The following is a 21829-nucleotide window of genomic DNA, read 5'->3' as shown; positions in this document are numbered from 1 at the left end:
GGAGAAAGGAGCAGGTTTTTCTAATTCGAATAGGACGAAACATGCCTGTCAAGTATGCTGAAGTCTACAAGGGGACAATGGTACAGAATATTTGAATCTAGTTCTAGTGTAGCCATTCTAGGAAATGGGCCAACAGGGTGGTAAAAGGGCCTAATATCCCTCCCTCATGCACTTCCACTGCCCAGGTGGCTCACACCTATCTCCACAGGACAGCTCTGGATTAAGACAATGGTTATCACACTATTTAATAAGGGAGGGGAGGGGGAGTAATTACCCCACTGGCATCTTGGAAGTGATTATCAGGACATCTAAAAAGACTCCTACTAAGGTTTTAGGGGGACATAGCAGGGACAGTAATGGACTAGAAGTGAAAAGCTACCTGAACGTGATGCCATCTGGACACCTGGTGTGTAGAAATGGACAAGGCAAAATAATCAAGTGCGGGATGGGGTTGGTTGGCAGTTGTTCAGATTTCTAATTTTATCTAAGTCCTGCCTGGTTCCTGCGAATTTTAAGGCTGCAGGGCCAGGCGGTCTGTCACCTGAGACTTGCATCCCATCAGCCTGGGATCCCTGGCTTTCAGGGACACAGGTAGTAAGGGAGCAAGACCGTGACTGCTTCTTTTTCTCGAAATCCCCGCGGGGGCCTAGAGTCCGGGGCTCCCCTACGAATTCATCACGTGCACAGCCCAAGCTGTTCAAGCCAGAGGTCCCGGACACCGGGGTGGTTTTTAGGGTTTTCTTTTTTTCTTTTTCCCTTGTTCTCCACAGTTGCTTTTCTGCAGAACGACTGAAAAAAACCGACTTCGTTTACAGTTCCCATAATAGCGATTTCCACATGGATGTGACGTTGGGTTCAGCTTCCGAAATGCCCAGGTGACTCACGCGGGGACACCCCGGGGCGGGGCGCAGGAGTTTCTCTGGAGGCGAGCGGGGCGGGGCGGGGCGGGGCGGGCGGGGCGGGGCTGCGGCGCCCCTCGGCGGCGGCCTCCCTGCGCCGCGGCGAGCCGGCCCGCGACACTGCAGGGCACGTGACCTGCCGAGTGGAAAGTCCCCGCGTTTCGGAAATCCCCGGCTGGCCTGGCCGCGGCGGTAAAACAGAAAGGGAAAAAAGAGAACTGGCAGTCTCCAGCCTTCGCGGCGGGCCAAGCGCTGCGTGCTCAGAGCCCGCAGGGGGCGGAGCGGCGAGAGGCCGCCGGAGACCTGAGGCGGCGGCGGCGGCGGGCGCGATCCACTCCCCCGGCCGGCGCAGCCCGCCCGCGAGTCCGGAGCCCCCGCGTCCATGGGGCGCCGCTTCCAGCCGGCTCCGACGCCGACCACAAGCACGGCCTGCGGCGTTCGCCTGGGCTGACCTGGAACTGGGGACTTGGAGAGAGGATCGGGCGGCCGGGAGAGGTAACCACCGCATCCCGGGGCAGTCGGCCCGGGGCTCCTCGGGGCACGGGCTGCGGACGCGCTTCGGGCAGCGACGTGCGGGCTGGACCCGTCGACTGGGCATTGGTGTTGCAGCGGTCCTGGAGGGCACTTTGTTGGCCGTTCATGCTCATTGTGTGGGGTTTGAAATGCTGGGAGTTGAGGTTGCCGCGCCAGCTGTTCAGGTGACAGCCCTGGATTCCTCCAGCCGGCTAGTCCTTTCAGATTATGCAGAGAATTTACACTGCAGCCGACTGGTGGAGAGTCGCCCCCGTGGCCGCTTGGTCGGGTGGTCGTTGCTGTTCTGCTCCTTTTCGTGTCTTTTTGGGAACCAAGGGCTGCAAGCTCATAGCCACGTAGACCTTGCAGAATGCTGTGGCTTCTTCCCAGGTTGTGCACGACCAGTGCAACGGCGGTGTGTCTCGGGCAACAAATCCCGGCGGGGTTGGGGGGCTCAGTCTGCTAACCTTTCCAGGGACAGCTTGCAGACACTCCAAAGAGTTCTGTGCAGGGGTTCTAGGCTGGGGACTCGGGAGGAGATTCATAGTTTTCAGTTGCAGCAGTGTAACAGACCTGTGCATGGAGAAGTGAGTCGTTGGCCTGCCTTTTGGGGGCTCCAGTGTAGAGCGGTCTGCACGCCCCTGCCCCAGCCCCTACCTCACAGGCAGACTGTCTTTGTCAGCCGGGTCGTCCCACATCCTGCCACCTGGCCTCTCAGGAAAGCAGTGGTATTAAGTAAGGAAGGAGCTCAGCTCTCTTGGAGACGGCTTTGTTTTCAGTTGTTCGTGCCTCTGATCTTTCCTTGGAAAGCCGGTCTGGTCAAGTGTCTCAGGACAGCATTTTGGGAGAACCCTTGTTCATTAAAGAGTCTTCTGGACCACAGCCCCAATGGCCCAGGTTATTGAGCATCCAGTCACGGCTCCATTCTCATTGTCTAAGGTGCTTCTTTCATGCTTGCAATTCTCTGTACAATTTTTGAATATTTTCCAAAAATTCCATGAGGTATTTGTTGATAAAAAGTTAGTGAGGTAACAGAAACTTAAAAGTGAAGGGCCATCTTGTATGCCATTGCCTATAAGGACATCGCAATCATAGGTCAGTCAAATTTATTCTTGAATCTTAAGTGTGGAGAAATCTAAGTAAGGGGTACTTTGGACAGTGGGTTTTGATTTCTTTTAAGGAGGCAATTCTGCAGGCAGTGCGAGGCTAAACCTGTGAATGAGATGAGACCGGGCTATTGAATATTGACCATCACATGTCTTGCATATGGTTTACAGCTCTCGCTATTTGAAAGATCTTTAGGTGCAGAAGAAAATAATAGAAGAGTCAGAAAAGCAAAACTCCTGCACCTAGCTAGTTTAAAATCTTCCTATGGCCCGTCCTTTTCCATCTGGAAAAGCCGGCATTGCAACCACAGGTATGGTGCTGTGAGAATAGCAAGGGGCAGGTGTTGGAAGACCTGGCTTCAAGGCAAAGCTCTGCTCCTGGAGAGTGTGGGACCGGAGCATGACCTGTACTTCTGTTACCTGAGCTGCAGACTAAGATGCTTGGGTGATTTCAAGTTGGGGAGTAAGGAAGGTTGTCTTGGATTTTCAGCCCCCAGGTCAAGCACAACCTTCAATAGATGGCCAGACAGTGCTTGTTAAGTGACTGATGGACAAATGGATGACATCATAAGAGAGACTTTTGCTATGCCACAAAGGGGAAGTATGCGTGATATTTTTGTCCCTTCATTGTGTTTGTGGTCCTGCTATAATTTGGCCTAATTCTACCTGCAGGCAATGGTTGACATCAAAGGCGAGATTAATATCTTACCCAGAGTATGACTTCTCCAGACCTGCTCTGGTAATCAGATTAGGGATCCTGACCCAAAGCTACTACCAGAAAATTCCTCAGGAGCATTCTTGGGGTCATCTAGTCCAGCTCTCGCCATTGAGTGGGCCACAAGAATCCAGATCACCTTATCAATGGTTTTAAGAGAAACTAGACCCACTCAGGAGTGGCTTCCCTAATATGTAGGTTTCTTCTCTCATTTATATTGGTTTAACTTCTTTCTCAACTAGAGGCTTGGCCCTGGCAAATAGCATGATGCAGGAAACTTCTAGGGAGTATCTTCATGCTCTGAAACCGTCTTTATCTTGGAAGTTAGGATGTATGGCAAAGCAACCTACTAATGACCAGTGAATGAGAGAGCTGGCTCTCCACACAGCTCCCCACTGCAAAGATTCCACGTTACGTCCGTTTACATCATTCCACACTGTTGGCATGGGTTGTGGATGCTGGTTTTGTCCCCCTCCTCTTTCATGTGTCCCTTGCTGAAATTTCTTTCCTCTTTTATTTCCAGACTTTCATTTCCTTCTACCAGTTGATTATGTTTGAAGATTTCAGGGTGAAGACAGGGTGGGAAATACATCTGAGTATTGGTACCAAGCATGATAAAATTTGGTTGGCAGTTGCATTGAAGTAATTGAGCTCCAATGTCTGCTCTTGGAAGTGTAGTAATTATTCTATTACTGTTATTATTCTGTTTCTCATTCTGATGTTGTAAAATTCAGTGGAGAGGTTCGAAAACTGCTGATTGCTCTTAAAATTGCAAAGCATCTTGCTGGAAATAGGCTTTTGTATTGGTTATAAAACATTCAGTTATAACTTTATAAATAATATAATATATTTTATAAATAAACACTTTATAAATATTTCTCTTTGGGGCTAATGAGGAAACTCTAATCAGATGCCTGTGGGACAGCATAAAATTGCAGGATTTTTCACAAAATATTTACTGTCTTTCCAGTACAGGGTTATTCCCCTCCTCCTCAATACCCACTCTCCGCCTTCCTTCTCTTGTTTAGACTAATCTTTAAGAGTGATGTAACTTAAAACAGTCCAGTGTGAGTTAATCTTTGGGGCCAGCTAGTATCCTGGGAGTAGAGGTGACTAAGATCTTTTGCCTACAGATTAGGGTAATGAGAAGATCAAACACTGGGGTTTCCTGCAGGAAGGTATATAGGAGTAGTATCAAAGTCAAGCTAACGGAATGGCTTTTTTCCCTTCTCTTCAGGTGTTGTGGAGCAGGATGGCTGAACAACTTCTTCCTCTGGCTTTGTATTTGAGCAATATGCGGAAAGCTGTGAAGATCAGAGAGAGGACTCCAGAAGATATTTTTAAACCTACCAATGGGATCATTTATCATTTTAAATCCATGCACCGATACACACTGGAAATGTTCAGAACTTGCCAGTTTTGTCCACAATTTCGGGAGATCATCCAAAAAGCCCTCATTGACAGAAACATCCAGGCCTCCCTGGAAAGCCAGAAGAAGCTCAACTGGTGTCGAGAAGTCAGGAAGCTTGTGGCCCTGAAAACAAATGGTAAGACAAGCTTTTGTCTAGGGGGTTGGGGGGGGGGTGGGTTGGGGTGGGGTGGCTTCCACACTGCTGGGTCCCCATTCATTTAATTTTAATAGAACTCGCCCAAACTCAAATCTCTTGAGGCCATAGACATCTTAGTATAGAAAATCTTTGGGGGCATTTGATGAAAGCAAGCTTGTTTTGTGAATATTCTCATTAAGGATATTTTTGAATTGTATATATTAGAAAGCAGAGAGCATCAAGGCTTAGGGAATGCATTTCTAAACACCATGCCCCTGTTAGGTGATTTATGTAAGTAATTCTTGGGACTGTTTAATCGTCTGTAAAATACCCTTCCCTGGCCAGTAATGGAAATGCTAAAAGGCTTTAATTTCAAAAGGAAAGCCTGGTGTGAAAACTGGCATTACTGTTGTTTCCCACTGTCATTAGAAGATGCTTGTGACCATGGCCTTGGTCACTTCTTATTTATTTATTTTTTTGGCCTTGGTCACTTCTTAAATTGATGGCATTTTATGGGTTAACCAGTGAACGGCTGTTGAAAAAAAAGAGGGGCTCCTGTTGTCTCCTCCTCCCTTATCTAGGTTCTGTTGTTTATGGTCCCATGATATGAACTAGCAATATATTTGAGATTTTTAGCACTGATTTTAGACCTCTACTTTGTTATTTTTAGGGTTAGTACTGAATTTCTTGCTGCTGTCTGTGCCTATCTGCCCAATGGCCCGTTACCACTAGTAGTTGTTTCCTGTTCTAAGCTTTACTGTTTTGTTTTTTAATTATTTCCTTTGAGCAAGAGTATGCACATCACAGAAACATCCAAGCATACTGTTTCAGGCAGATACAAAATTCTGCTTTACAGATATAGCTAATTATCACGAGAAGCAAGTAGACTGTTCAAGATCAGTTGAATACTTGGAGTCTAGGTAAGGGCAGAAATATCAGGTCCTTAGATCCGTGACAATCCTAAACCATGCCAATTGAAATTATACCTACATCCTGGTGCAGAAAGTCCTGCCTGACAATGACATGATAAGAACATTAACTGAAGTAACTTCATTGGTGCATTAACTTTGGCCATTTTTGACTTGGGTAACTTGGTGTGTTTGAGGGATGTGTTTTCTTGCTTTGGGCCATGGGGGTCTTGTGCAGCATCTCGACATCTTGCTTGTATTTTTTGAAGTATTGATGCTTAGATGCAGGTAGGGAAAAACAGAAATGGGGATAGCTAGTGTTTCCATTGTTCTTGGCACTAAGTGACGCATAGATGTATAGAAGTCGGTAATTATGTGAAGTCATCATCAAGGGGTTTGTATTCCTGACAGCTTGTGGTTTTAACTCTCTCCCTTTTTGTTACAAAAATGGGATGGAGTCAACTTTGGGAGAGTTGGAAACAAAGAGATTCTGCCAAATTAGACAAGTGGTAGAAAGGGGGAAAACCTTACTATCCCGAACAGCGTTAACTGACATTTTAAGTTTCACTTGCTCTATTTCCTTAAGAAACAAATGGAATATAAAGAGTAAACACTTGTTTTGCAAAGATTTGTCATTTAAATCAACAAGGGTTCACCCTACAAAGAAAACTACAAAGGCCAGTGCATTTTGATAACATTTTCTGGAAATAGGGATATTTAGGCTCAGAATCCTTTTCCTTTCCCACTTGCCAGAAAATTTCTTAAAATTCTGGAAAAGGAGGAAAGATATTTAGGGGCGGGGTGGGGGGAAACAAATGACTTTTCCTCAGATTTTTATTGGCACCTTTTCGTTTTAAGCCTTCCACCTATAGGAGGATTCTACAAGTCAGTGGTCTGGGGAGGGGGTGATTCACAAGTTTGCATTTGAGGATATGAGACTGCGGTGAATGAGGAAGGGAGTAGGTGGCATAAAATTGAAACTTCATGTGAAAAATTCCAGCATCTATTGGCTGCAGCGATTTCACTTGTATAATGAGTAGCCCTATTCCAGCTCACCCTGGCCACACCCACTTGGAAAGTCCAGGGTGCACTTCGCAGTTTAAATGTCTGCACACCAGAACAAAAAGTACAATAGCTGTTGCTCAATTGCTAGTCAAATAACTTAGCACTGGGGAATTCCAGATGTTACTTAGGGAATTTTATACTGGTGCATCTCAATAAAGAACTGAAAGTAAGCACAAGAAGAAGAAAAAAAGCCTTATCTTTGCTCTAGATTTTGCAAAGGGGAAATTTCAACAGAATGCAGTCGTTGCTACACTTCTGCCAAGACACACTGCTTGGGTGATCTTTTTCGTTCATTTGTTTGAGTACTTATTTAGCTAGTTTTTGTAAGTGTGTACATTGAAGGGATACTGGTTATGGATGTGTTCTTGAGGGATTTTGTCGTTTTGTTTTTTTTTACAGTTTGACTATAATTAATATTTGGTAAAATTTCAAATAGCTTTGTTGACTTACTTATAAGAAAGAAAACAGTTGAACTTTTCTTTTTAGAAACAATCGTGCAAGCTCCTGCCATAATAAAAATAGATGGAAATATCAAAAAAATGAATAAAAAAATAACAATTGTGCACTTGCCAAAAGAGATTAAGAAATTCAGTTTTTTGGGTATATTAAACATTCCACCAAAATATTAGTTGTTTGCAGGTTGGAATACGTGCAGTCCCTTAAATTGTGGATTTTAACCTATCAAAGTAACAAATGAATGGAATAAAATTAGAACTAGGTTTTGTTCAAAATGCTCAAAATTCTTAAATGTCAGCTCTATAAACACTGAGTTATTTTCAAATATAGACATCCAGTCACTCTTGAACTTTTAAGAAGGACTCTGTGATTTCTAACAGGCTCACATACAGCATTTCTGGGAGGGCGACGGGGCAGTGATGGGAGGGCAGGCAGGTGGTAATTCGGTGTTCTCAATCCCACTTACAAACCAGTAGAGGAAACTCCCAGGCCTCAAAGGCTACAGTGGAATGGTCAAGTCATTTACCACTGAGTCATAGCCAGACCGTCCTTGTCTAGCAATGGAGCTAAGCCAGCTTCCTGGTTTGTGCATGTTCCCTGTGTGTTCTCTCTTCGAGTCAGAGAGCAATGGTGTCAGTCCTAGCCAGAGCATCAAGGCATGTTGGAAAGGGACAGACTTCATAGATCATAATCCAATGCCCTCATTTCACAAAGAGGAAAAATAATCAGAGAGGTGAAGGAATTTCCCCCAAGGTCACCTAAACGAGTCAGGGCAGAGCCGAGCTGGAACCAATGTCCCATGATTGTCTGTCCCTGGCTCCTGTGCTCTGTTGGTCTCAGTCACTAAAAATAAGAGTGACAAGAATGATTTTTTTTTCCCTTAAAGCTGCAATCACCTTGTGAAATGGTATCAGTGGGCCCTTTGACTGAGAAATTCAACCATTCGCATTGCTGCGAGCTTTCTTGGGTCCCCCATGATAGCAACAGGGCTCGTTTATTCTGAGATCCTGTGCTGGGCCTTGGATGTGAATTGCTTGACTTTGCTTCCCTTGTGTCCTCAGGTGATGGAAACTGCCTGATGCACGCTGCTTCTCAGTACATGTGGGGGGTTCAGGACACAGACCTGGTCCTGAGGAAGGCGCTCTTCAGCACTCTCAAGGAGACGGACACACGCAACTTTAAATTCCGCTGGCAGCTGGAGTCTCTTAAATCTCAGGAATTTGTGGAAACGGGGCTTTGCTATGACACTCGGGTATGTTTTGTTCCCCCATTAAGCATCTATGGACACAGCACGATGGTGGGGGGAGGGTACCTTAGGCCAGCCCCTGCTCTCAGCAGCATATGATGTACTAAGTCACATGCACTTGGCTAAGCAAAGCGTAGTCAATGGAAAACACCAGAAACCTCCTGCAGGATGACCTGGAGGCATTTATCCCTATTGGGAGGCTTTAGGGTAGCAGATGCCCAGCTGTGTGTGTCTTTATTTTAGCTTGATCGTTCTGTTCATGGCTTTCCCTGTGACGTGTTGGTCGTTTTTCAGTTTGATTATTCTTTGCATGCTGTACTGAGCCAGCCAGTCAAATTCAGACCTCACCATTCTCAGTCACAAGTTTGGGATTTTTGTGTACATTTGGATGAGGGGCTTCAATGATATGCCTCATCAGGGATTTTTTTGAAAGCAGGTGCTGTCCCCATCCTCCCCCACTTTGGCCTTGTAGTGGGAAAAAGTAAAGGAAGAGAACCAAAATGGGGGAAAAAGGGTGATCATTTGAATGATAATTTCCAGGAAGGGGAAAATTAAGCTGAGTTATATAAATGAATAACTATACAATGACGTCAGAATGATTTTTTTTTAATGCAAAGTACATTCCATGAGTTTTATTCCTCTTTACCCCTCCCCCTTTAGAATTGGACTGATGAGTGGGACAACCTTATCAAAATGGCATCCACAGACACCCCAGGAGCCCGAAGTGGCCTTCAGTATAATTCACTAGAAGAAATACACATATTTGTCCTTTGCAACATCCTCAGAAGGCCGATCGTTGTCATTTCAGGTGAGATTCCCACAGATCGCTTATTTGTATTGAAGTGCTTTTCAGCTTTCGTGCTTCAGCTCGTAGGAAAAAGCCATGCTGCCAAAGTTACAGGCAACAGTAGCTAAGTGGGATTTGATGAAAGTCACCTGAGGGCCTTATTTTTTTCTTTCTCTTTCCTTCAACAGACAAAATGCTGAGAAGTTTGGAATCGGGTTCCAATTTCGCTCCTTTGAAGGTGGGCGGAATTTACTTGCCTCTCCATTGGCCTGCCCAGGAATGCTACAGATACCCCATCGTTCTCGGCTATGACAGCCAACACTTTGTACCCCTGGTGACCCTGAAGGACAGTGGGCCTGGTGAGAATACTGAGCATCAATTCACATTTGTAACTGCTGGCACATAGCGGCACACCCTGTTCCCACCGAACGTCACTATTTGCTCTTTTGGTCCTCATTGAAATTATCTCATTGACGTGTATTATTTGTCTTTAAAAACAGTAATCTGTTATTTGCTTGGTTAGCAACAGTAATGCAATAGAAGTAATCATGATATCCGCCTACCTTTTTGTGTAAGGCTTGGAAAGTACTTTCAGCATGTTAGTTGCAAATAGAAGATATATGTATACATCTTGCTATTACCATTTGTATTACTACATGACAAATTAAGGCACACAGAGCCCTTAATACAGTGTGTGGAACGAAGCAGGTAGATGTCTGTCAGGTTAGCTCTGACTGTCATAGCTTAATGTGCAATAGGCACTTTGTAAGTGTTGTAGGTACATTGTTTTATTTCATCCTCACAGCATGCGTAGGGGCTGCAAGCCTTGGTAGCCTTATTTTACAGATAAAGCCTTGAAACTCAGAGAGGTTAAATAACTTCCCTAATGTCACAGATTTGAAAGTGGCAAAGTCAGCGTTCGAATCAGATCAGCCTGATTCTGAAGTGTGGGAATTTAACCTATGAGATCCACTGCCTCCAGGCTGCTTAATATTCTGCGAGCTTCCTGGAAACAATGCATTTTATATTAGAGTTTTGTGCAGTTTGTTTCCGCATTTGAGTTTGTGGCTAGATAATACTTTTCCACTCTAATTGTATCCTTTCTGTACATTCAAATTTTAATCATTATATACCTATGTTGCCTCACACACAGTCTCATTTCGTAGAATCATATTTGGCTTCTGTGTTATTTTTTCCCCTCAGAAATCCGAGCTGTTCCACTTGTTAACAGAGAGCGAGGAAGATTTGAAGACTTAAAAGTTCACTTTTTGACAGATCCTGAAAATGAGATGAAGGAGAAGCTCTTGAAAGAGTACTTGATGGTGATAGAAATCCCAGTCCAAGGCTGGGACCACGGCACCACCCATTTGATTAATGCTGCAAAGTAAGCACTTTAATTTGAGCTCTAGCCTTTGTCTTGAATTCAGCTGTTTTTAATTCAGTCACGTAAGCTGCTGCCACTCCAAAGCTCAACAATAAAGTCATTTAAAGCCAGTTTCTTCCAATGTGAAACAAATTCAGAGGTTTGTGTATGACTCAAAGAGGATCACAAACTTTGGTTTCAAATGGAAGCAAGTAATTTATCCACAATGATTTTCTTGCACATCTGGATGCTGAGAGTCAGACTTGTGGCTTTTAAAAATGTCTTTATGTTAAGGATAGTTGTTTTTCTTAATTGTCCTAGTACTGGACTAGCAAGTGAAACTTCTTAGAAACAAAAGTCAACTTTCCTTGGCTTCTTGATAAGGACAGACACCCCAGACACAGACTGGGTTGTAGAAGGTGTTTATGTGGTAGCCATTTGATGTCACCACAAGGAAAGGGGAGGAGACACCCAGAGTGCACAGGTGTCCATATTTTAAACACTGGCTTTATGTCAAACAGATGCCTATGTCTTAGAACTTGAAATGCGCAAAGAGATGACCATGAAGGCGTAAGAGAATCAGTTTCCCAAATTGGAGAGTAACAACTTACAGAGTCAGAAATAAATAATGCCTGAGTGTGTGTCTGCTTCTTAGTTACTGCTCATGACAATTAACTCTAATACAGACCAGGCATCAGTTTAAAACACAAAAGTTCCAAAGTAGTTTGTACCATAGAGTAGACTAGTCCCAAAAGAACTACACGGTTGATCTCTGAGAAGTTAGAAAGTAAAAATGACTTTTTAAAAGCAGAATAGAGTCATTAAGTGTAGAGGCAGCCCCAGTGTAGCCCTTTATTTAGAATTATCCATAACTTTGGGTGGACCAAGGTTGATTAGAGAAGACTGGGATTTTTGAAATCATGACATACTAGACCATGTTTTGTGGGAGGTGCAAACTCTTCGTGATAGGCCTGCATTTCAATGACTGGTTATAAAGTGATTGCCTGAATCCACGTTGTGCAAGTTTGCTCTGTGAGCTACTGATGTGGAATTGTGCGTGTGTGTGTGTGTGTGTGTGTGTGTGTGTGTGTGAGCTCATATTTTTTCTTTTATTCTTCAGGTTGGATGAAGCTAACTTACCAAAAGAAATCAACCTGGTAGATGATTACTTTGAACTTGTCCAGCACGAGTACAAGAAGTGGCAGGAGAACAAAGAGCAGGGGCGGAGAGAGCTGCACGCTCAGAATCCTTTGGAACCTTCTGTTCCCCAGCTTTCTCTCATGGATGTAAAATGTGAAACACCCAACTGTCCTTTCTTCATGTCCGTGAACACCCAGCCTTGGTGCCATGAATGCGCAGAGAGGCGGCAAAAGAACCCAAACAAATCCCCAAAGATGAACTGCAAGCCGGGCCCTGATGTGATGCTTGGTGCCTCTAGAGGCGAGGCCTATGAGCCCATGGCCTGGGGCCCAGAGGAGCCTGCTGGGGGACCTCATTCAGCCCCTCCAACAGCCCCCAGCCTTTTCCTGTTCAGCGAGACCACCGCTATGAAGTGCAGGAGCCCTGGCTGCCCTTTCACATTGAACGTGCAGCACAATGGATTCTGTGAGCGTTGCCACAATGCCCGGCAACTGAATGTGGGCCACATCTCGGACAACAGGCATTTAGATCCTGGTAAGTGCCGAGCCTGCCTCCAGGATGTCACCAGGACATTTAATGGGATCTGCAGTACTTGCTTCAAAAGGACTACGACAGAGTCCTCCTCGAACCTCAGCTCCAGCATCCCTCCCTCCTGCCATCAGAGGTCCAAGTCGGACCCGTCGCAGCTCTTCCAGAGTCTCTCCCCACATTCTTGTCACAGAGCTGGGAGTGAGGTCCCCTCTGGCTGCCTCTCTCAGGCCGCAAGGACTCCAGGGGACAGGATAGGGACAAGCAAGTGCAGAAAAGCTGGCTGCATGTATTTTGGGACTCCAGAAAACCAGGGCTTTTGCACGCTGTGTTTCATCGAGTACAGAGAAAATAAATGTGAGTGAAATGATGGATTTCCTAACCTGTTTCAAAACCCCGGTCTAGAACAGGTTTTCTTCCTTGAACTTCTAGAAAGGAGCCCCTCTGGGCAGTGGGGTAAAATACCAGAGGGACAGTCACAGCAGCTCTGCCAGCCGAACATAGAAGCAAAAGGCACAGGATACCATGTTCCAAATCCCGAAAGTTCCCTGTAGATAGAGTTCATAGAATTTGTTTCCATAAGTCATTTGCTGTTGCGTTTATATAGTTTAGACCTCTTTTGAAACTTTGGTGTAATAGAGAAAACTCAAAATCTGAAGAGCAGCAGCTGGAGAGAGGAAGTCTCCACTGACATTGTAAGAAAACATTTATGGTTTTAGAAATCTCTAATCTGAAAGATGGACAGGCAGTTAATGTGTGTCTGTTCTGTTCCTGTGACTGACCAGTGTGCCATGTTCAAAAGTGAGAGATGTTCCAATTTTCAATTGAAAATTATAAAAGGACACACACACACACACACACACAAACCCCGGGGGTACCAGAAAAACATACAATTGGACACTTTGGTCAACGTTGCTCAAGCAGTAGTTGACCATAATCAGAAGTGTCTGGATGCTGATGGTAACCACTTTGAGCTCCTCTTGTAATTGCAGAAGTCAAATGAGACTTGTATTCATCTTTTGTTATCAGTATATATTAAATATTACAATTTTAATAGTTTTCCTTTCTTAAAATGTGTATACTTTTTTATACATTTTTTGACACCCTGTGTGTGTGTGTGTGTGTGTGTGTATACACACACACACACACACACACACACACACACAGAGACAGAAGGCTGGCTTAATCTGTATTTGGAACCTGTATTTCTCTCATGTCATTGTCCCTCTCTGCTAGGTGACCCATATGTGGTACTGATTAGCATCATCTCTCTTTTAGATTTTGTTGCTGCCTCGGGGAAAGCCAGTCCCACAGCCTCCAGGTTCCAGAATGCGGTCCCCTGCCTAGGAAGGGAATGTGGCACCCTGGGAAGCACCGTGTTTGAAGGATACTGTCAGAAGTGTTTCATTGAAGCTCAAAATCAGAGATTTCATGAAGCAAAAAGGACTGAAGAGCAACTGGTAAGACATTTCGAGGTACTTTGCCCTCTCCTGTGAGGCACTCCTCCTTGCTGGTGCGGTTTCTTCCGACCGACTGATCAGCAGCCTTTCCTCCTTACTGAGTTCCAGGGAAGAACCTGGGGAAAAAGCACCTGTGGTGCTGGGGTTGAAAGTGTAGCCACTACTATTGATTTAAATGGCCTAAGTATACTTTAGAATTCATTTTAAAAAGCCAATAAAATAAGCCGTAGAGTCACACTGCTTCAGAAGCCTCCCAAAGCCAGACGGCGACCAGAGACTGCTTGGATTTGTAGTAGTAGCACAGACACCTCAGTGGCCAGCAGACTTTCTTACTGATCCTTTATCAAGAGGAAACAGGAGGAGGGGACAGAGCGTCCAGAGCTGCCACTTAATGCCATCTGATTGATGGACGCCTCTTCTGTTGTTTACAGAACAGTATGGAATCTGTCTAAAAAAATAAGGGTTGCTTATGAGTCCAAAGGGAAGCGAGCTGGGCCAGCATTGGTAGCTTCCGTGTTAGAATTGGGGGTTCCGTTGGCCTCCCTGGGGCTGGGTCTGCTTTTGTGGGATTGGAAGGGAAGTCCTCAGAACACTCCTGTTCATCAATTGCGGTTCCCCTGGTCAGGCCGCTGCTCTTCGCCCCACAGAGCTCTTTGGAGCATCGACAGTGTGCTCCCCCTGAGACCTGTGAGCCACAATTCTCTCTGCTCTCCTCCCTCAGAGAATGAGCCAGCGCAGAGACGTGCCTCGAACCACGCAGAGCGCCTCCAGGCCCAAATGTGCCCGGGCCTCCTGCAAGAACATCCTGGCCTGCCGCAGTGAGGAGCTCTGCATGGAGTGCCGGCACCGGGCCGAGCAGGCTCCCGAAGAGCCCCCCAAGCAGCGCTGCCTGGCCCCCGCCTGCGATCACTTTGGCAACACCAAGTGCAACGGCTACTGCAATGAGTGCTTTCAGTTCAAGCAGATGTACGGCTAACCGGAGACAGGTGAGCCAGCTGCAGCCGGTCGCCACCATGGTGCTATACTCAGAACACTCTGGATGCCACTGGAGGCTCAGGCCCAGCAACAGTAGGCTGGGCGGTGTCTTTGAGCAGGAGAGGAAAGATAAGCTCTGGGTCATGGTCTTGAATTTGGTAACCAGGGGACATTCCCAGGTGGCCTTCGAGCAAAGCTCATGACTGGCAGCAGATGGTGTCGGATTCAGCCCCAGGCCGTTGCTTCTCTCCGAGGGGAAGGCCAGGAACTTTATGGACTTGGAATGCATGCCAGGACTGCGTCGTCATCTTTCCAGAAGAGGGAAAAGACACACAGTCAGAGCCTCTCCACCCGCCCTCCACTGGCCTTGCTCAGAGACGGGAAGCTGAAGTCTCGTGGCCCACAGGCCCTCGCGAGAAGCTCAGGAGGCTCAGGGAAAACAGATATTTTCAGTAGTTAGTGGTTTTTCCCTGACTCGTTCTTTTCCCATGGACTGTGATTCTGAGGCTGCTGAGACTGAGTAAGTTCATACTGAAAAGCAAACCAGCTGCTCTTTACCACTTTGCAAAAATCACAATATCTTAGTGGGAAGATGTATAACTCTCGGTTATCACCATCTTCACTTCTAAAGAGGTTAGCTTCAAGTGAGGTGTTCGTCAAAATGTGTACATATATGTGCCCTTATGTATGAGGGATTTTTTTGTTTTCTTTAATGTTGAAATGCTGCCCTAGAGATATAAGAAAACTAATTATCAATAACCTGTTTTCTGGTTGTTGTTAGGGCACCACCTGTACACATAACTTTCATGAACTCAACCTGCTGCTTTGTTAAAAGCTCATGTCTGTCGAGTTCACTTTATTTATTTTATTACAAATGTAAAGGTTATTTAAATGAAGATGTTTTTTTCCTGCTCCTGGAGAACACTGTAGTGTCTTCTTGAGATAACGTATTTGCTTTGGGTCCTGTGGAGTCAGGCAAGTTCCTGACTGCAGTGGGGGAGTCGGCATCTCTGACGCACTTCCGTTGCCTTCCCTAGGAGAGAAGGAATGGGGTCACTAGTCAGTGTGTTAAAATCTCATGCTGCTGCTTAATGAAACTTTGGCCAGAGCCACTCCCAGCCACAATACATAATTGCCTCTCAGTATCCTACCTCCTTAGAGATGAGCTTGGAAAGCAGCAGGGGTGAGATTGGAGAAGGTAAAGATGTGGCCTGTGATGATGGTTTGATTTGTTGTGCCCATGCTGTGTCCCGGGTGCTGGGCAGTGGCCTCGCATCCCATGACATCTTAGCATTGGGACAGCAAAACCCTATAACCGTGAGGATATATCCTTCTATCCTTGGTCTGCAGTTTCTCTGTGTGTTACTGTCGTACTTGTTCTAGGAAAAAAAAAAGGAGGGGAAATACGTTGTCCCCAGAGGTAAAGGCTACCATTTTATTTATTTTTTGGTCTGGACGTACCACCAGAAAATATTGGCAACCTATAATTCTATACGGTCTTTACTTGACATGGTTTCCACTTGGGGCGTCGTAAGTCTTTTCCTTGACATAAATCTTTATAATTTTTTTCTAAAGATTTCAAATAAACTTCAGTGTTTTAATCTAATTCTTTTAAGTTGATATTGTAATAGTTTGTGTGTAGCAATATTCTCATTTTTAATGTGAAAAACATGGAGTTATTTATACTTATTATAAAAAACATTTGAAATTTGCACATTTAGTTGTCTCTAGTAGTCTTCTGTTTACTCTGTTGGATTTCTTCAAGTTTTCCTCAGTAATTATAGCTTTTCACAAAAGTCAATAGTAAAAAATAAATTATTTAAGAACAAATTTTGATGTTGCCTATTTATGAATGATGAAAGGAAAAGCCCAACTACTAAGACCGCGCTTCCCAAACAACTTTATTTCAAGGTACAGCTGGGCAGGCAGGGGCCACGTCTGTTACCCATGGGCAGGAAGAGGGCTCTGTAAAACCAATCACTGCGGGAGGGTAAGACATCGGTTTACCAGTGAGGACACCGAGGCCCGCAGCAGAGTGGGAAAGGCTGCCCGTGCCCGTTCCCGTGAGATCCAGGGCCCTATGCTCCTCCGAAGGTTCCTGCCCTCACCCTCCATAAAGTACCGAAGGAGAAAACGATAGGCAGAAGCAGAGAGAAAGGAAAGAAAGAGAAAGAGGAGGGGAGGAAGATAGACTGGTGTAAGACTTCCCGGGTCAGACCTTAGAAGAGGTGACCTATGTCCTGGGAAATTGCAAAATGACACATTTTCCTACCCAATACAAATGTACCCACAGAGGATTGATTCAGGACTGTCAAGTTTCTGGAATCTTTTTTTCTTTTTTATTAATTTCCCCAGGAGAGTCTGATCATCAGCCAAATTTGAGAACCACACTTTTAAAAAATGATTTACAATTTTTTTCAACTTGTGGGAAATTTTAAAATATAAGAAAGTAGAGTACCATGAACCTCCATATATCCATCATCCAGTTTCAACAATTTTGCCAAATTTATTTCATGTCTCACCTCTTAATTTTTTTCCGGATTATTTCAAAGCAAATCCCACATATTGTGTCCTCACACCCACAAATACATCATTGTGCATAGCTAATTGAAGAATATATTCTTTTTATAGTACTACCATTATTATGCTTCACTAAATTATTTTAATATCATTCAATACTAAGTGTGGGAACAGAGCCAGGAGTGCAGTTTCCAGGCTCTCACCCTCACGTGGAAAGGTTCTGGCTCAGGTAGTAAATGGCCATCAGCTGTGGCTAGTTGGCCGTCAGCTGTAACCAGTGAGCCGTTGGCCACTAATATAACTGCCGTGGCTACGCTAGCAGAAAAGGGGGGCTAGCAAGAAGATGGTGGCTGTGCTAGCAAGTGCGGATTGCAGTTAGCACGGCGGATTGCAGGTAGCAAGTGAGGTCGGTTGGCAGAGACAAGTGGATGGCAGGTTGCGGATCCTGTGGCTCCTGCTTCCTGTGTCTCCAACCCAGCCGCCAGCGAGACTATAGTGGTATGACTCCCCTATCTATAGCTCCATGGGTGTTCCTTTTTGCCATCACCATGTCCTGTGTTCTTATGTGGGGAGCAGGACCAGAGACACCATATGACGCCCTGCATGACACTAAGTATGTGTTCTAATGTCTCAGATTATTCACTATACAAACAGAGTCCTATTGCTTTTGATTGCTACCATTTCTTAAGGCTCTTTTATTCTGTAGCATTGCCTTTTAATTTTTCATGCTATTAATTTGTTAGGGCAACCAGGTCATCTGTTCTGTAGAATAGCCCACATTCTGGATTTGGCTGATTGCTTTTTTATGGTGTCATTTATCTTGTTTTTCTACACTTCTTACTATATTCTAGTTCAATGAGGCAAGCATCATTTGCAGGTGTCCCACTGCATCCCGTCCTGTATGTGCTGTATGAATGCTTACTCTGAGGACTCACAAAACTGCGAATTGACGTCTTTTTCTCCATTCTTCCTTCCATCTTTAACCTAGCATTAAACATTACAATTCTTCAATCAGCATGATGGACATAAGCATTTGACCATAAGTCATCAGGATTTCTAAAATAGGAAGTGATTTATAATTAGCAAATTATCTCTGACTCAGAAGAATGACTCCTAGACAGGGAACTAGGGCAGGATTGGAGCCAATTAGGGCAGGGCTCCAATCTGAAATCCTGGATGGACTTCTGGGGTTTGGGGACCCTATAAATCATATACACAATTTTATATTGGGATATGTAAATTGTTTTTCAGAAGCGGAGCCAATCAGTGGCTTTCTTCAGAATCGCAAAGAAATTGATGATTTTTCAAAAAGGCAAAGAACCTACTGTGTTTCCCCGAAAATAAGACTGGGTCTTATATGAATTTTTTCTCCAAAAGACACATTAGGGCTTATGTTCAGGGGATGTCATCCTGAAAAATCATGCTAGGGCTTATTTTCTGGTTAGGTCTTTTTTTCGGGGAAACACGGTAGGCATAAGAGGACTGAAAAATAAGACTTAGTAAAAAACTGGCTTTTCTTCGACTTGTCTAAATCTTTACTCCCAATGCTGCAGAATGTCACCTTCTTACCACACCAGGGTGGAAGCTCAATATCATCCAAAATTGAACTCATATTATCCCTCTTCTTTCCATGCTCAGGAAAGGGTATTATCATCTTCCTAGCTACCTCTACTCTAGATTTTTTTCTCCCTCATCCCACACCCAAACTTTTCGATGAAGTGTATTGCAAAAACTGTCTCGCATATCCATTGTTTCCCCTCTATCTTTCTGCTCTAGCTTGGCCTCCTGTCTTTTTGCCTCTAGTCTCTTCTTTCTAGCCCACTCTTTTGCTGTACCTTTATTAGTTAAATGTGCCAGTAAATCATAGACCTGGTGATTCTCCTCCTCTAATTAAAACTCCCTGATGGCTTCCTACTGCTTCCCAAGCTGTGTACATGCAGCCAGGAGATGCACAAAGAAAATAAGAAACCTCTGAGTTCATTTAGCTAATATTAGATACATGAGTTATGCTGGTGTTCTCCCTTTGTCAGCCTCAGAGGGTCATAGTCTCCTGAGCAGTCCTGGAGTAACTGAGTTGCTCAGCTCAGGGGGAATAGCAGCGACACCTTCATTCAGTCACTTCCTGCATATTGACTTAAATTACATTTGATGTATCCCTTATTATGTGATTCCATTGCCAAAACCTATGTAGCTGTGCCACCTATAAACTCTCATGTTTGTACACTTGAACTTGGAAACCAAACGTTCTAATGTTTAAAAATTATCCAAATAAAGAGTTTTAGGAGGTTGTGAACCCTTTTATTGGAAATATCAACATTATCTATATCTTCCCAACTAATGGACATCAAGAAGATTAGAATTTACTAGCTGAGTTTCAACAAAAACCTTTGAATAATTTGATAGCTGGAAATGAAATGTAATTAATCATGAAGGAGGCACAACTATTTTTTTTCTATCCATCTTCTATTGTTTTTCTGTCTTCTCCAGGTGTTAGCTCTGACAGTCTTTCACAAGGATCACAAAGTGAACTTAGAATCAGACTTTGAAATGGCTTTATCACAAAGTGACAGATGAGTTTTTTATATAATGAAGCATACCTACTAGTTTTATTATTTCTTATTGAAAGCAAAACGTATTTTTACCATTAATAAAAATAATTACTTTAAAATATTGCTTAATTCATCTTTATCTCAGTGTTTTAAAATTCCTGTATTTTGTGATTTCTGTTTTATATAATATGATTATATTTTAATTAATTTTAAATAATACATATGTTGTGAATGCATGCTCAAAAATATTTTTAAAGGTGGTATGAGGTCAAAAGCCTTTGGAGTTCAATTTCTAACATGTGATGCAATGCTCTTTACTATTCGAACCAACTTAAGTCTTCATTCTCGTCTCCTGCCGCTGTGTTGTATCTATCTCATGGCCTCCTAGACTCTCTTCTATACTCTTCTGCGTTCTCTAGAACTGGACACCTTGTTGGTCTTAGGACCCCTTCACATTCTTAAAAATTATAAAGGACCCCAGAAAGCTTTTATTTACGTGTGTTATATCTATTTATCATTTTAGAAATTAAAACTAAAATTCAAAGCACAGAACACACAAGCAAACATTTCCTTAGCTTCCAGAATGATGACATCACCCCATGTAATGGAGCTGCTGGAAAACTCCACTGTATATTCATGAGAGACTGAGAGCAAGAAAGGCAAATAACACCCTCAGTGTTGTTATGAGCATATTGTTTGACCTCATGGAGTCCCTGACGGTCTCAAGGACCCCCAAAGGTCTCCAGAACCACACTTTCAGAACCTCTGCTTTAGTACAATGCTTCTCACACAGGGTTCCCATCACCACACCAGTAACACCAGCAGAATGTTTCAGGAACACCTGTGTCCATGCCCTGCGTCTGGCCAGGGTGTCAGTGAAGATGGCGGTCAGAGGCCTGGGTAGATTCCACCACACCACGCCCTGGCTGAGAAGATCTTCTCTAAACAGTGGGCTCTGTGATTGTTGGACCATGTGTCCCTACCAGTAAAAAGTTTTGAGCACTCCCAATATATATATGTGTTTATTTCTTTACAAATTGCATACATATATTACCATATCAATGTAGGCTGTGCTTCACAAACATGCAAAAAATTAAGACATTAAAACTAAATGAAAGAAATGCTACCATTTTCCTGCCATGCCCCAGTGAGTCCTCTGTGCACACTTGGGAGACAGCTGCTGGAGAATGTTCTGGAAATTTCTCTCCCTCTTTGCCTTTTCTCAGCAAGTCTTCTGGATGCCCCTTCTGCCTTCCACTCCCATCTTTTTTCTCCCTTCACCAGAGTCTGGCAGAATTCCTGCCTTCTATTCTGCATGCTTCCAGATATCATGAAAAGAACTTGATATTTTGTAAAATAAATGATAGGTTCAAACCCTGGCCCCATTGCTTGTTATTCAGACTTGAGTAAGTTGCCTCATGCCTGAGTCTCAATTTCCTCATCTGTAAAATGCTCATTAAATGAATTTAGAAATATATTAGGGAACTTCTTCCCCTCCTCTTATCAGAAAATATTCTTTTCTATTAATAACCAAATTAATGGTTCTCAACCCTGGGGACATATTAGAATCACCTAGAAGGCTTTTAAACCCAGCCAATGATCCGAATTCCACCTTTAATTGGCCTGGGATGGAGTTCTCAGGTACTGATTTTTGTTTTTTTAAGTTGTGATTAATCTAATATGCTGCCAGGGTTTGGAATCACTAGTAACCAAAAGAGTACGTACAATTTTCACAGAAGCAACAAAGGGAAAAGCAACACAATTACACAAATGCACCTAGAGCATTTGAAGAAAGCAGGTACCTTCTTTTCAGGTGGTTCCTTCTGCAAGTGACTAGTTTCTCATCTGCACCCCCAATAGGTGACATTTATTGTCATTGTGAGTCTTTTTTTTTGGTGTAAAAGTAGCGTAAAAGCTCCATCTTCCACAGGCAACATATTGAGCGAGATAAAATATACTCTACTGTATCAATAACTGACGTGAAAACAACTTACTACCCGAAAGGTAGTAAGGTGCAAGTAACACTTGCACCCTTCGGTCAGTGCACCACCT

The 21829-nt window shown here is 44.0% G+C and overlaps 1 protein-coding gene across 2 annotated transcripts; it reads left to right on the top strand.

Annotated features, from left to right (window-relative positions):
* Window positions 1-1003: 1003 nt before the first annotated feature.
* Window positions 1004-16529, top strand: TNFAIP3 (TNF alpha induced protein 3). Of its 2 annotated transcripts, none has more exons than XM_081043060.1 (9): window positions 1004-1394; window positions 4471-4780; window positions 8271-8461; window positions 9116-9263; window positions 9431-9601; window positions 10446-10626; window positions 11726-12630; window positions 13552-13733; window positions 14455-16529. In XM_081043060.1, exons 2-9 carry the CDS (start codon window positions 4486-4488, stop codon window positions 14707-14709), a joined length of 2328 nt encoding a protein of 775 aa, XP_080899186.1. In that variant the 5' UTR covers window positions 1004-1394; window positions 4471-4485; the 3' UTR covers window positions 14710-16529. The 2 variants fall into 2 exon arrangements, with proteins under 2 accessions (XP_080899186.1, XP_080899187.1); XM_081043061.1 differs by having other exon boundaries at window positions 1203-1394; window positions 11726-12279.
* Window positions 16530-21829: the final 5300 nt, after the last annotated feature.

The sequence above is a fragment of the Rhinolophus hipposideros genome (genome assembly GCF_964194185.1).
Source record: "Rhinolophus hipposideros genome assembly, chromosome: 3".
Classification (NCBI taxonomy): domain Eukaryota; kingdom Metazoa; phylum Chordata; class Mammalia; order Chiroptera; family Rhinolophidae; genus Rhinolophus; species Rhinolophus hipposideros.
This window is presented reverse-complemented; position numbering and strand designations above follow the sequence as displayed.

Bases quoted from the DNA above. Each gene is read 5' to 3' on its own strand.
- TNFAIP3 (XM_081043060.1), top strand. From the start codon at position 4,486: ATGGCTGAACAACTTCTTCCTCTGGCTTTGTATTTGAGCAATATGCGG. The intron at 4,781-8,270 runs GTAAGACAAGCT...TTGTGTCCTCAG, and splicing joins TGTGGCCCTGAAAACAAATG to GTGATGGAAACTGCCTGATG. The intron at 8,462-9,115 runs GTATGTTTTGTT...CTCCCCCTTTAG, and splicing joins GGCTTTGCTATGACACTCGG to AATTGGACTGATGAGTGGGA.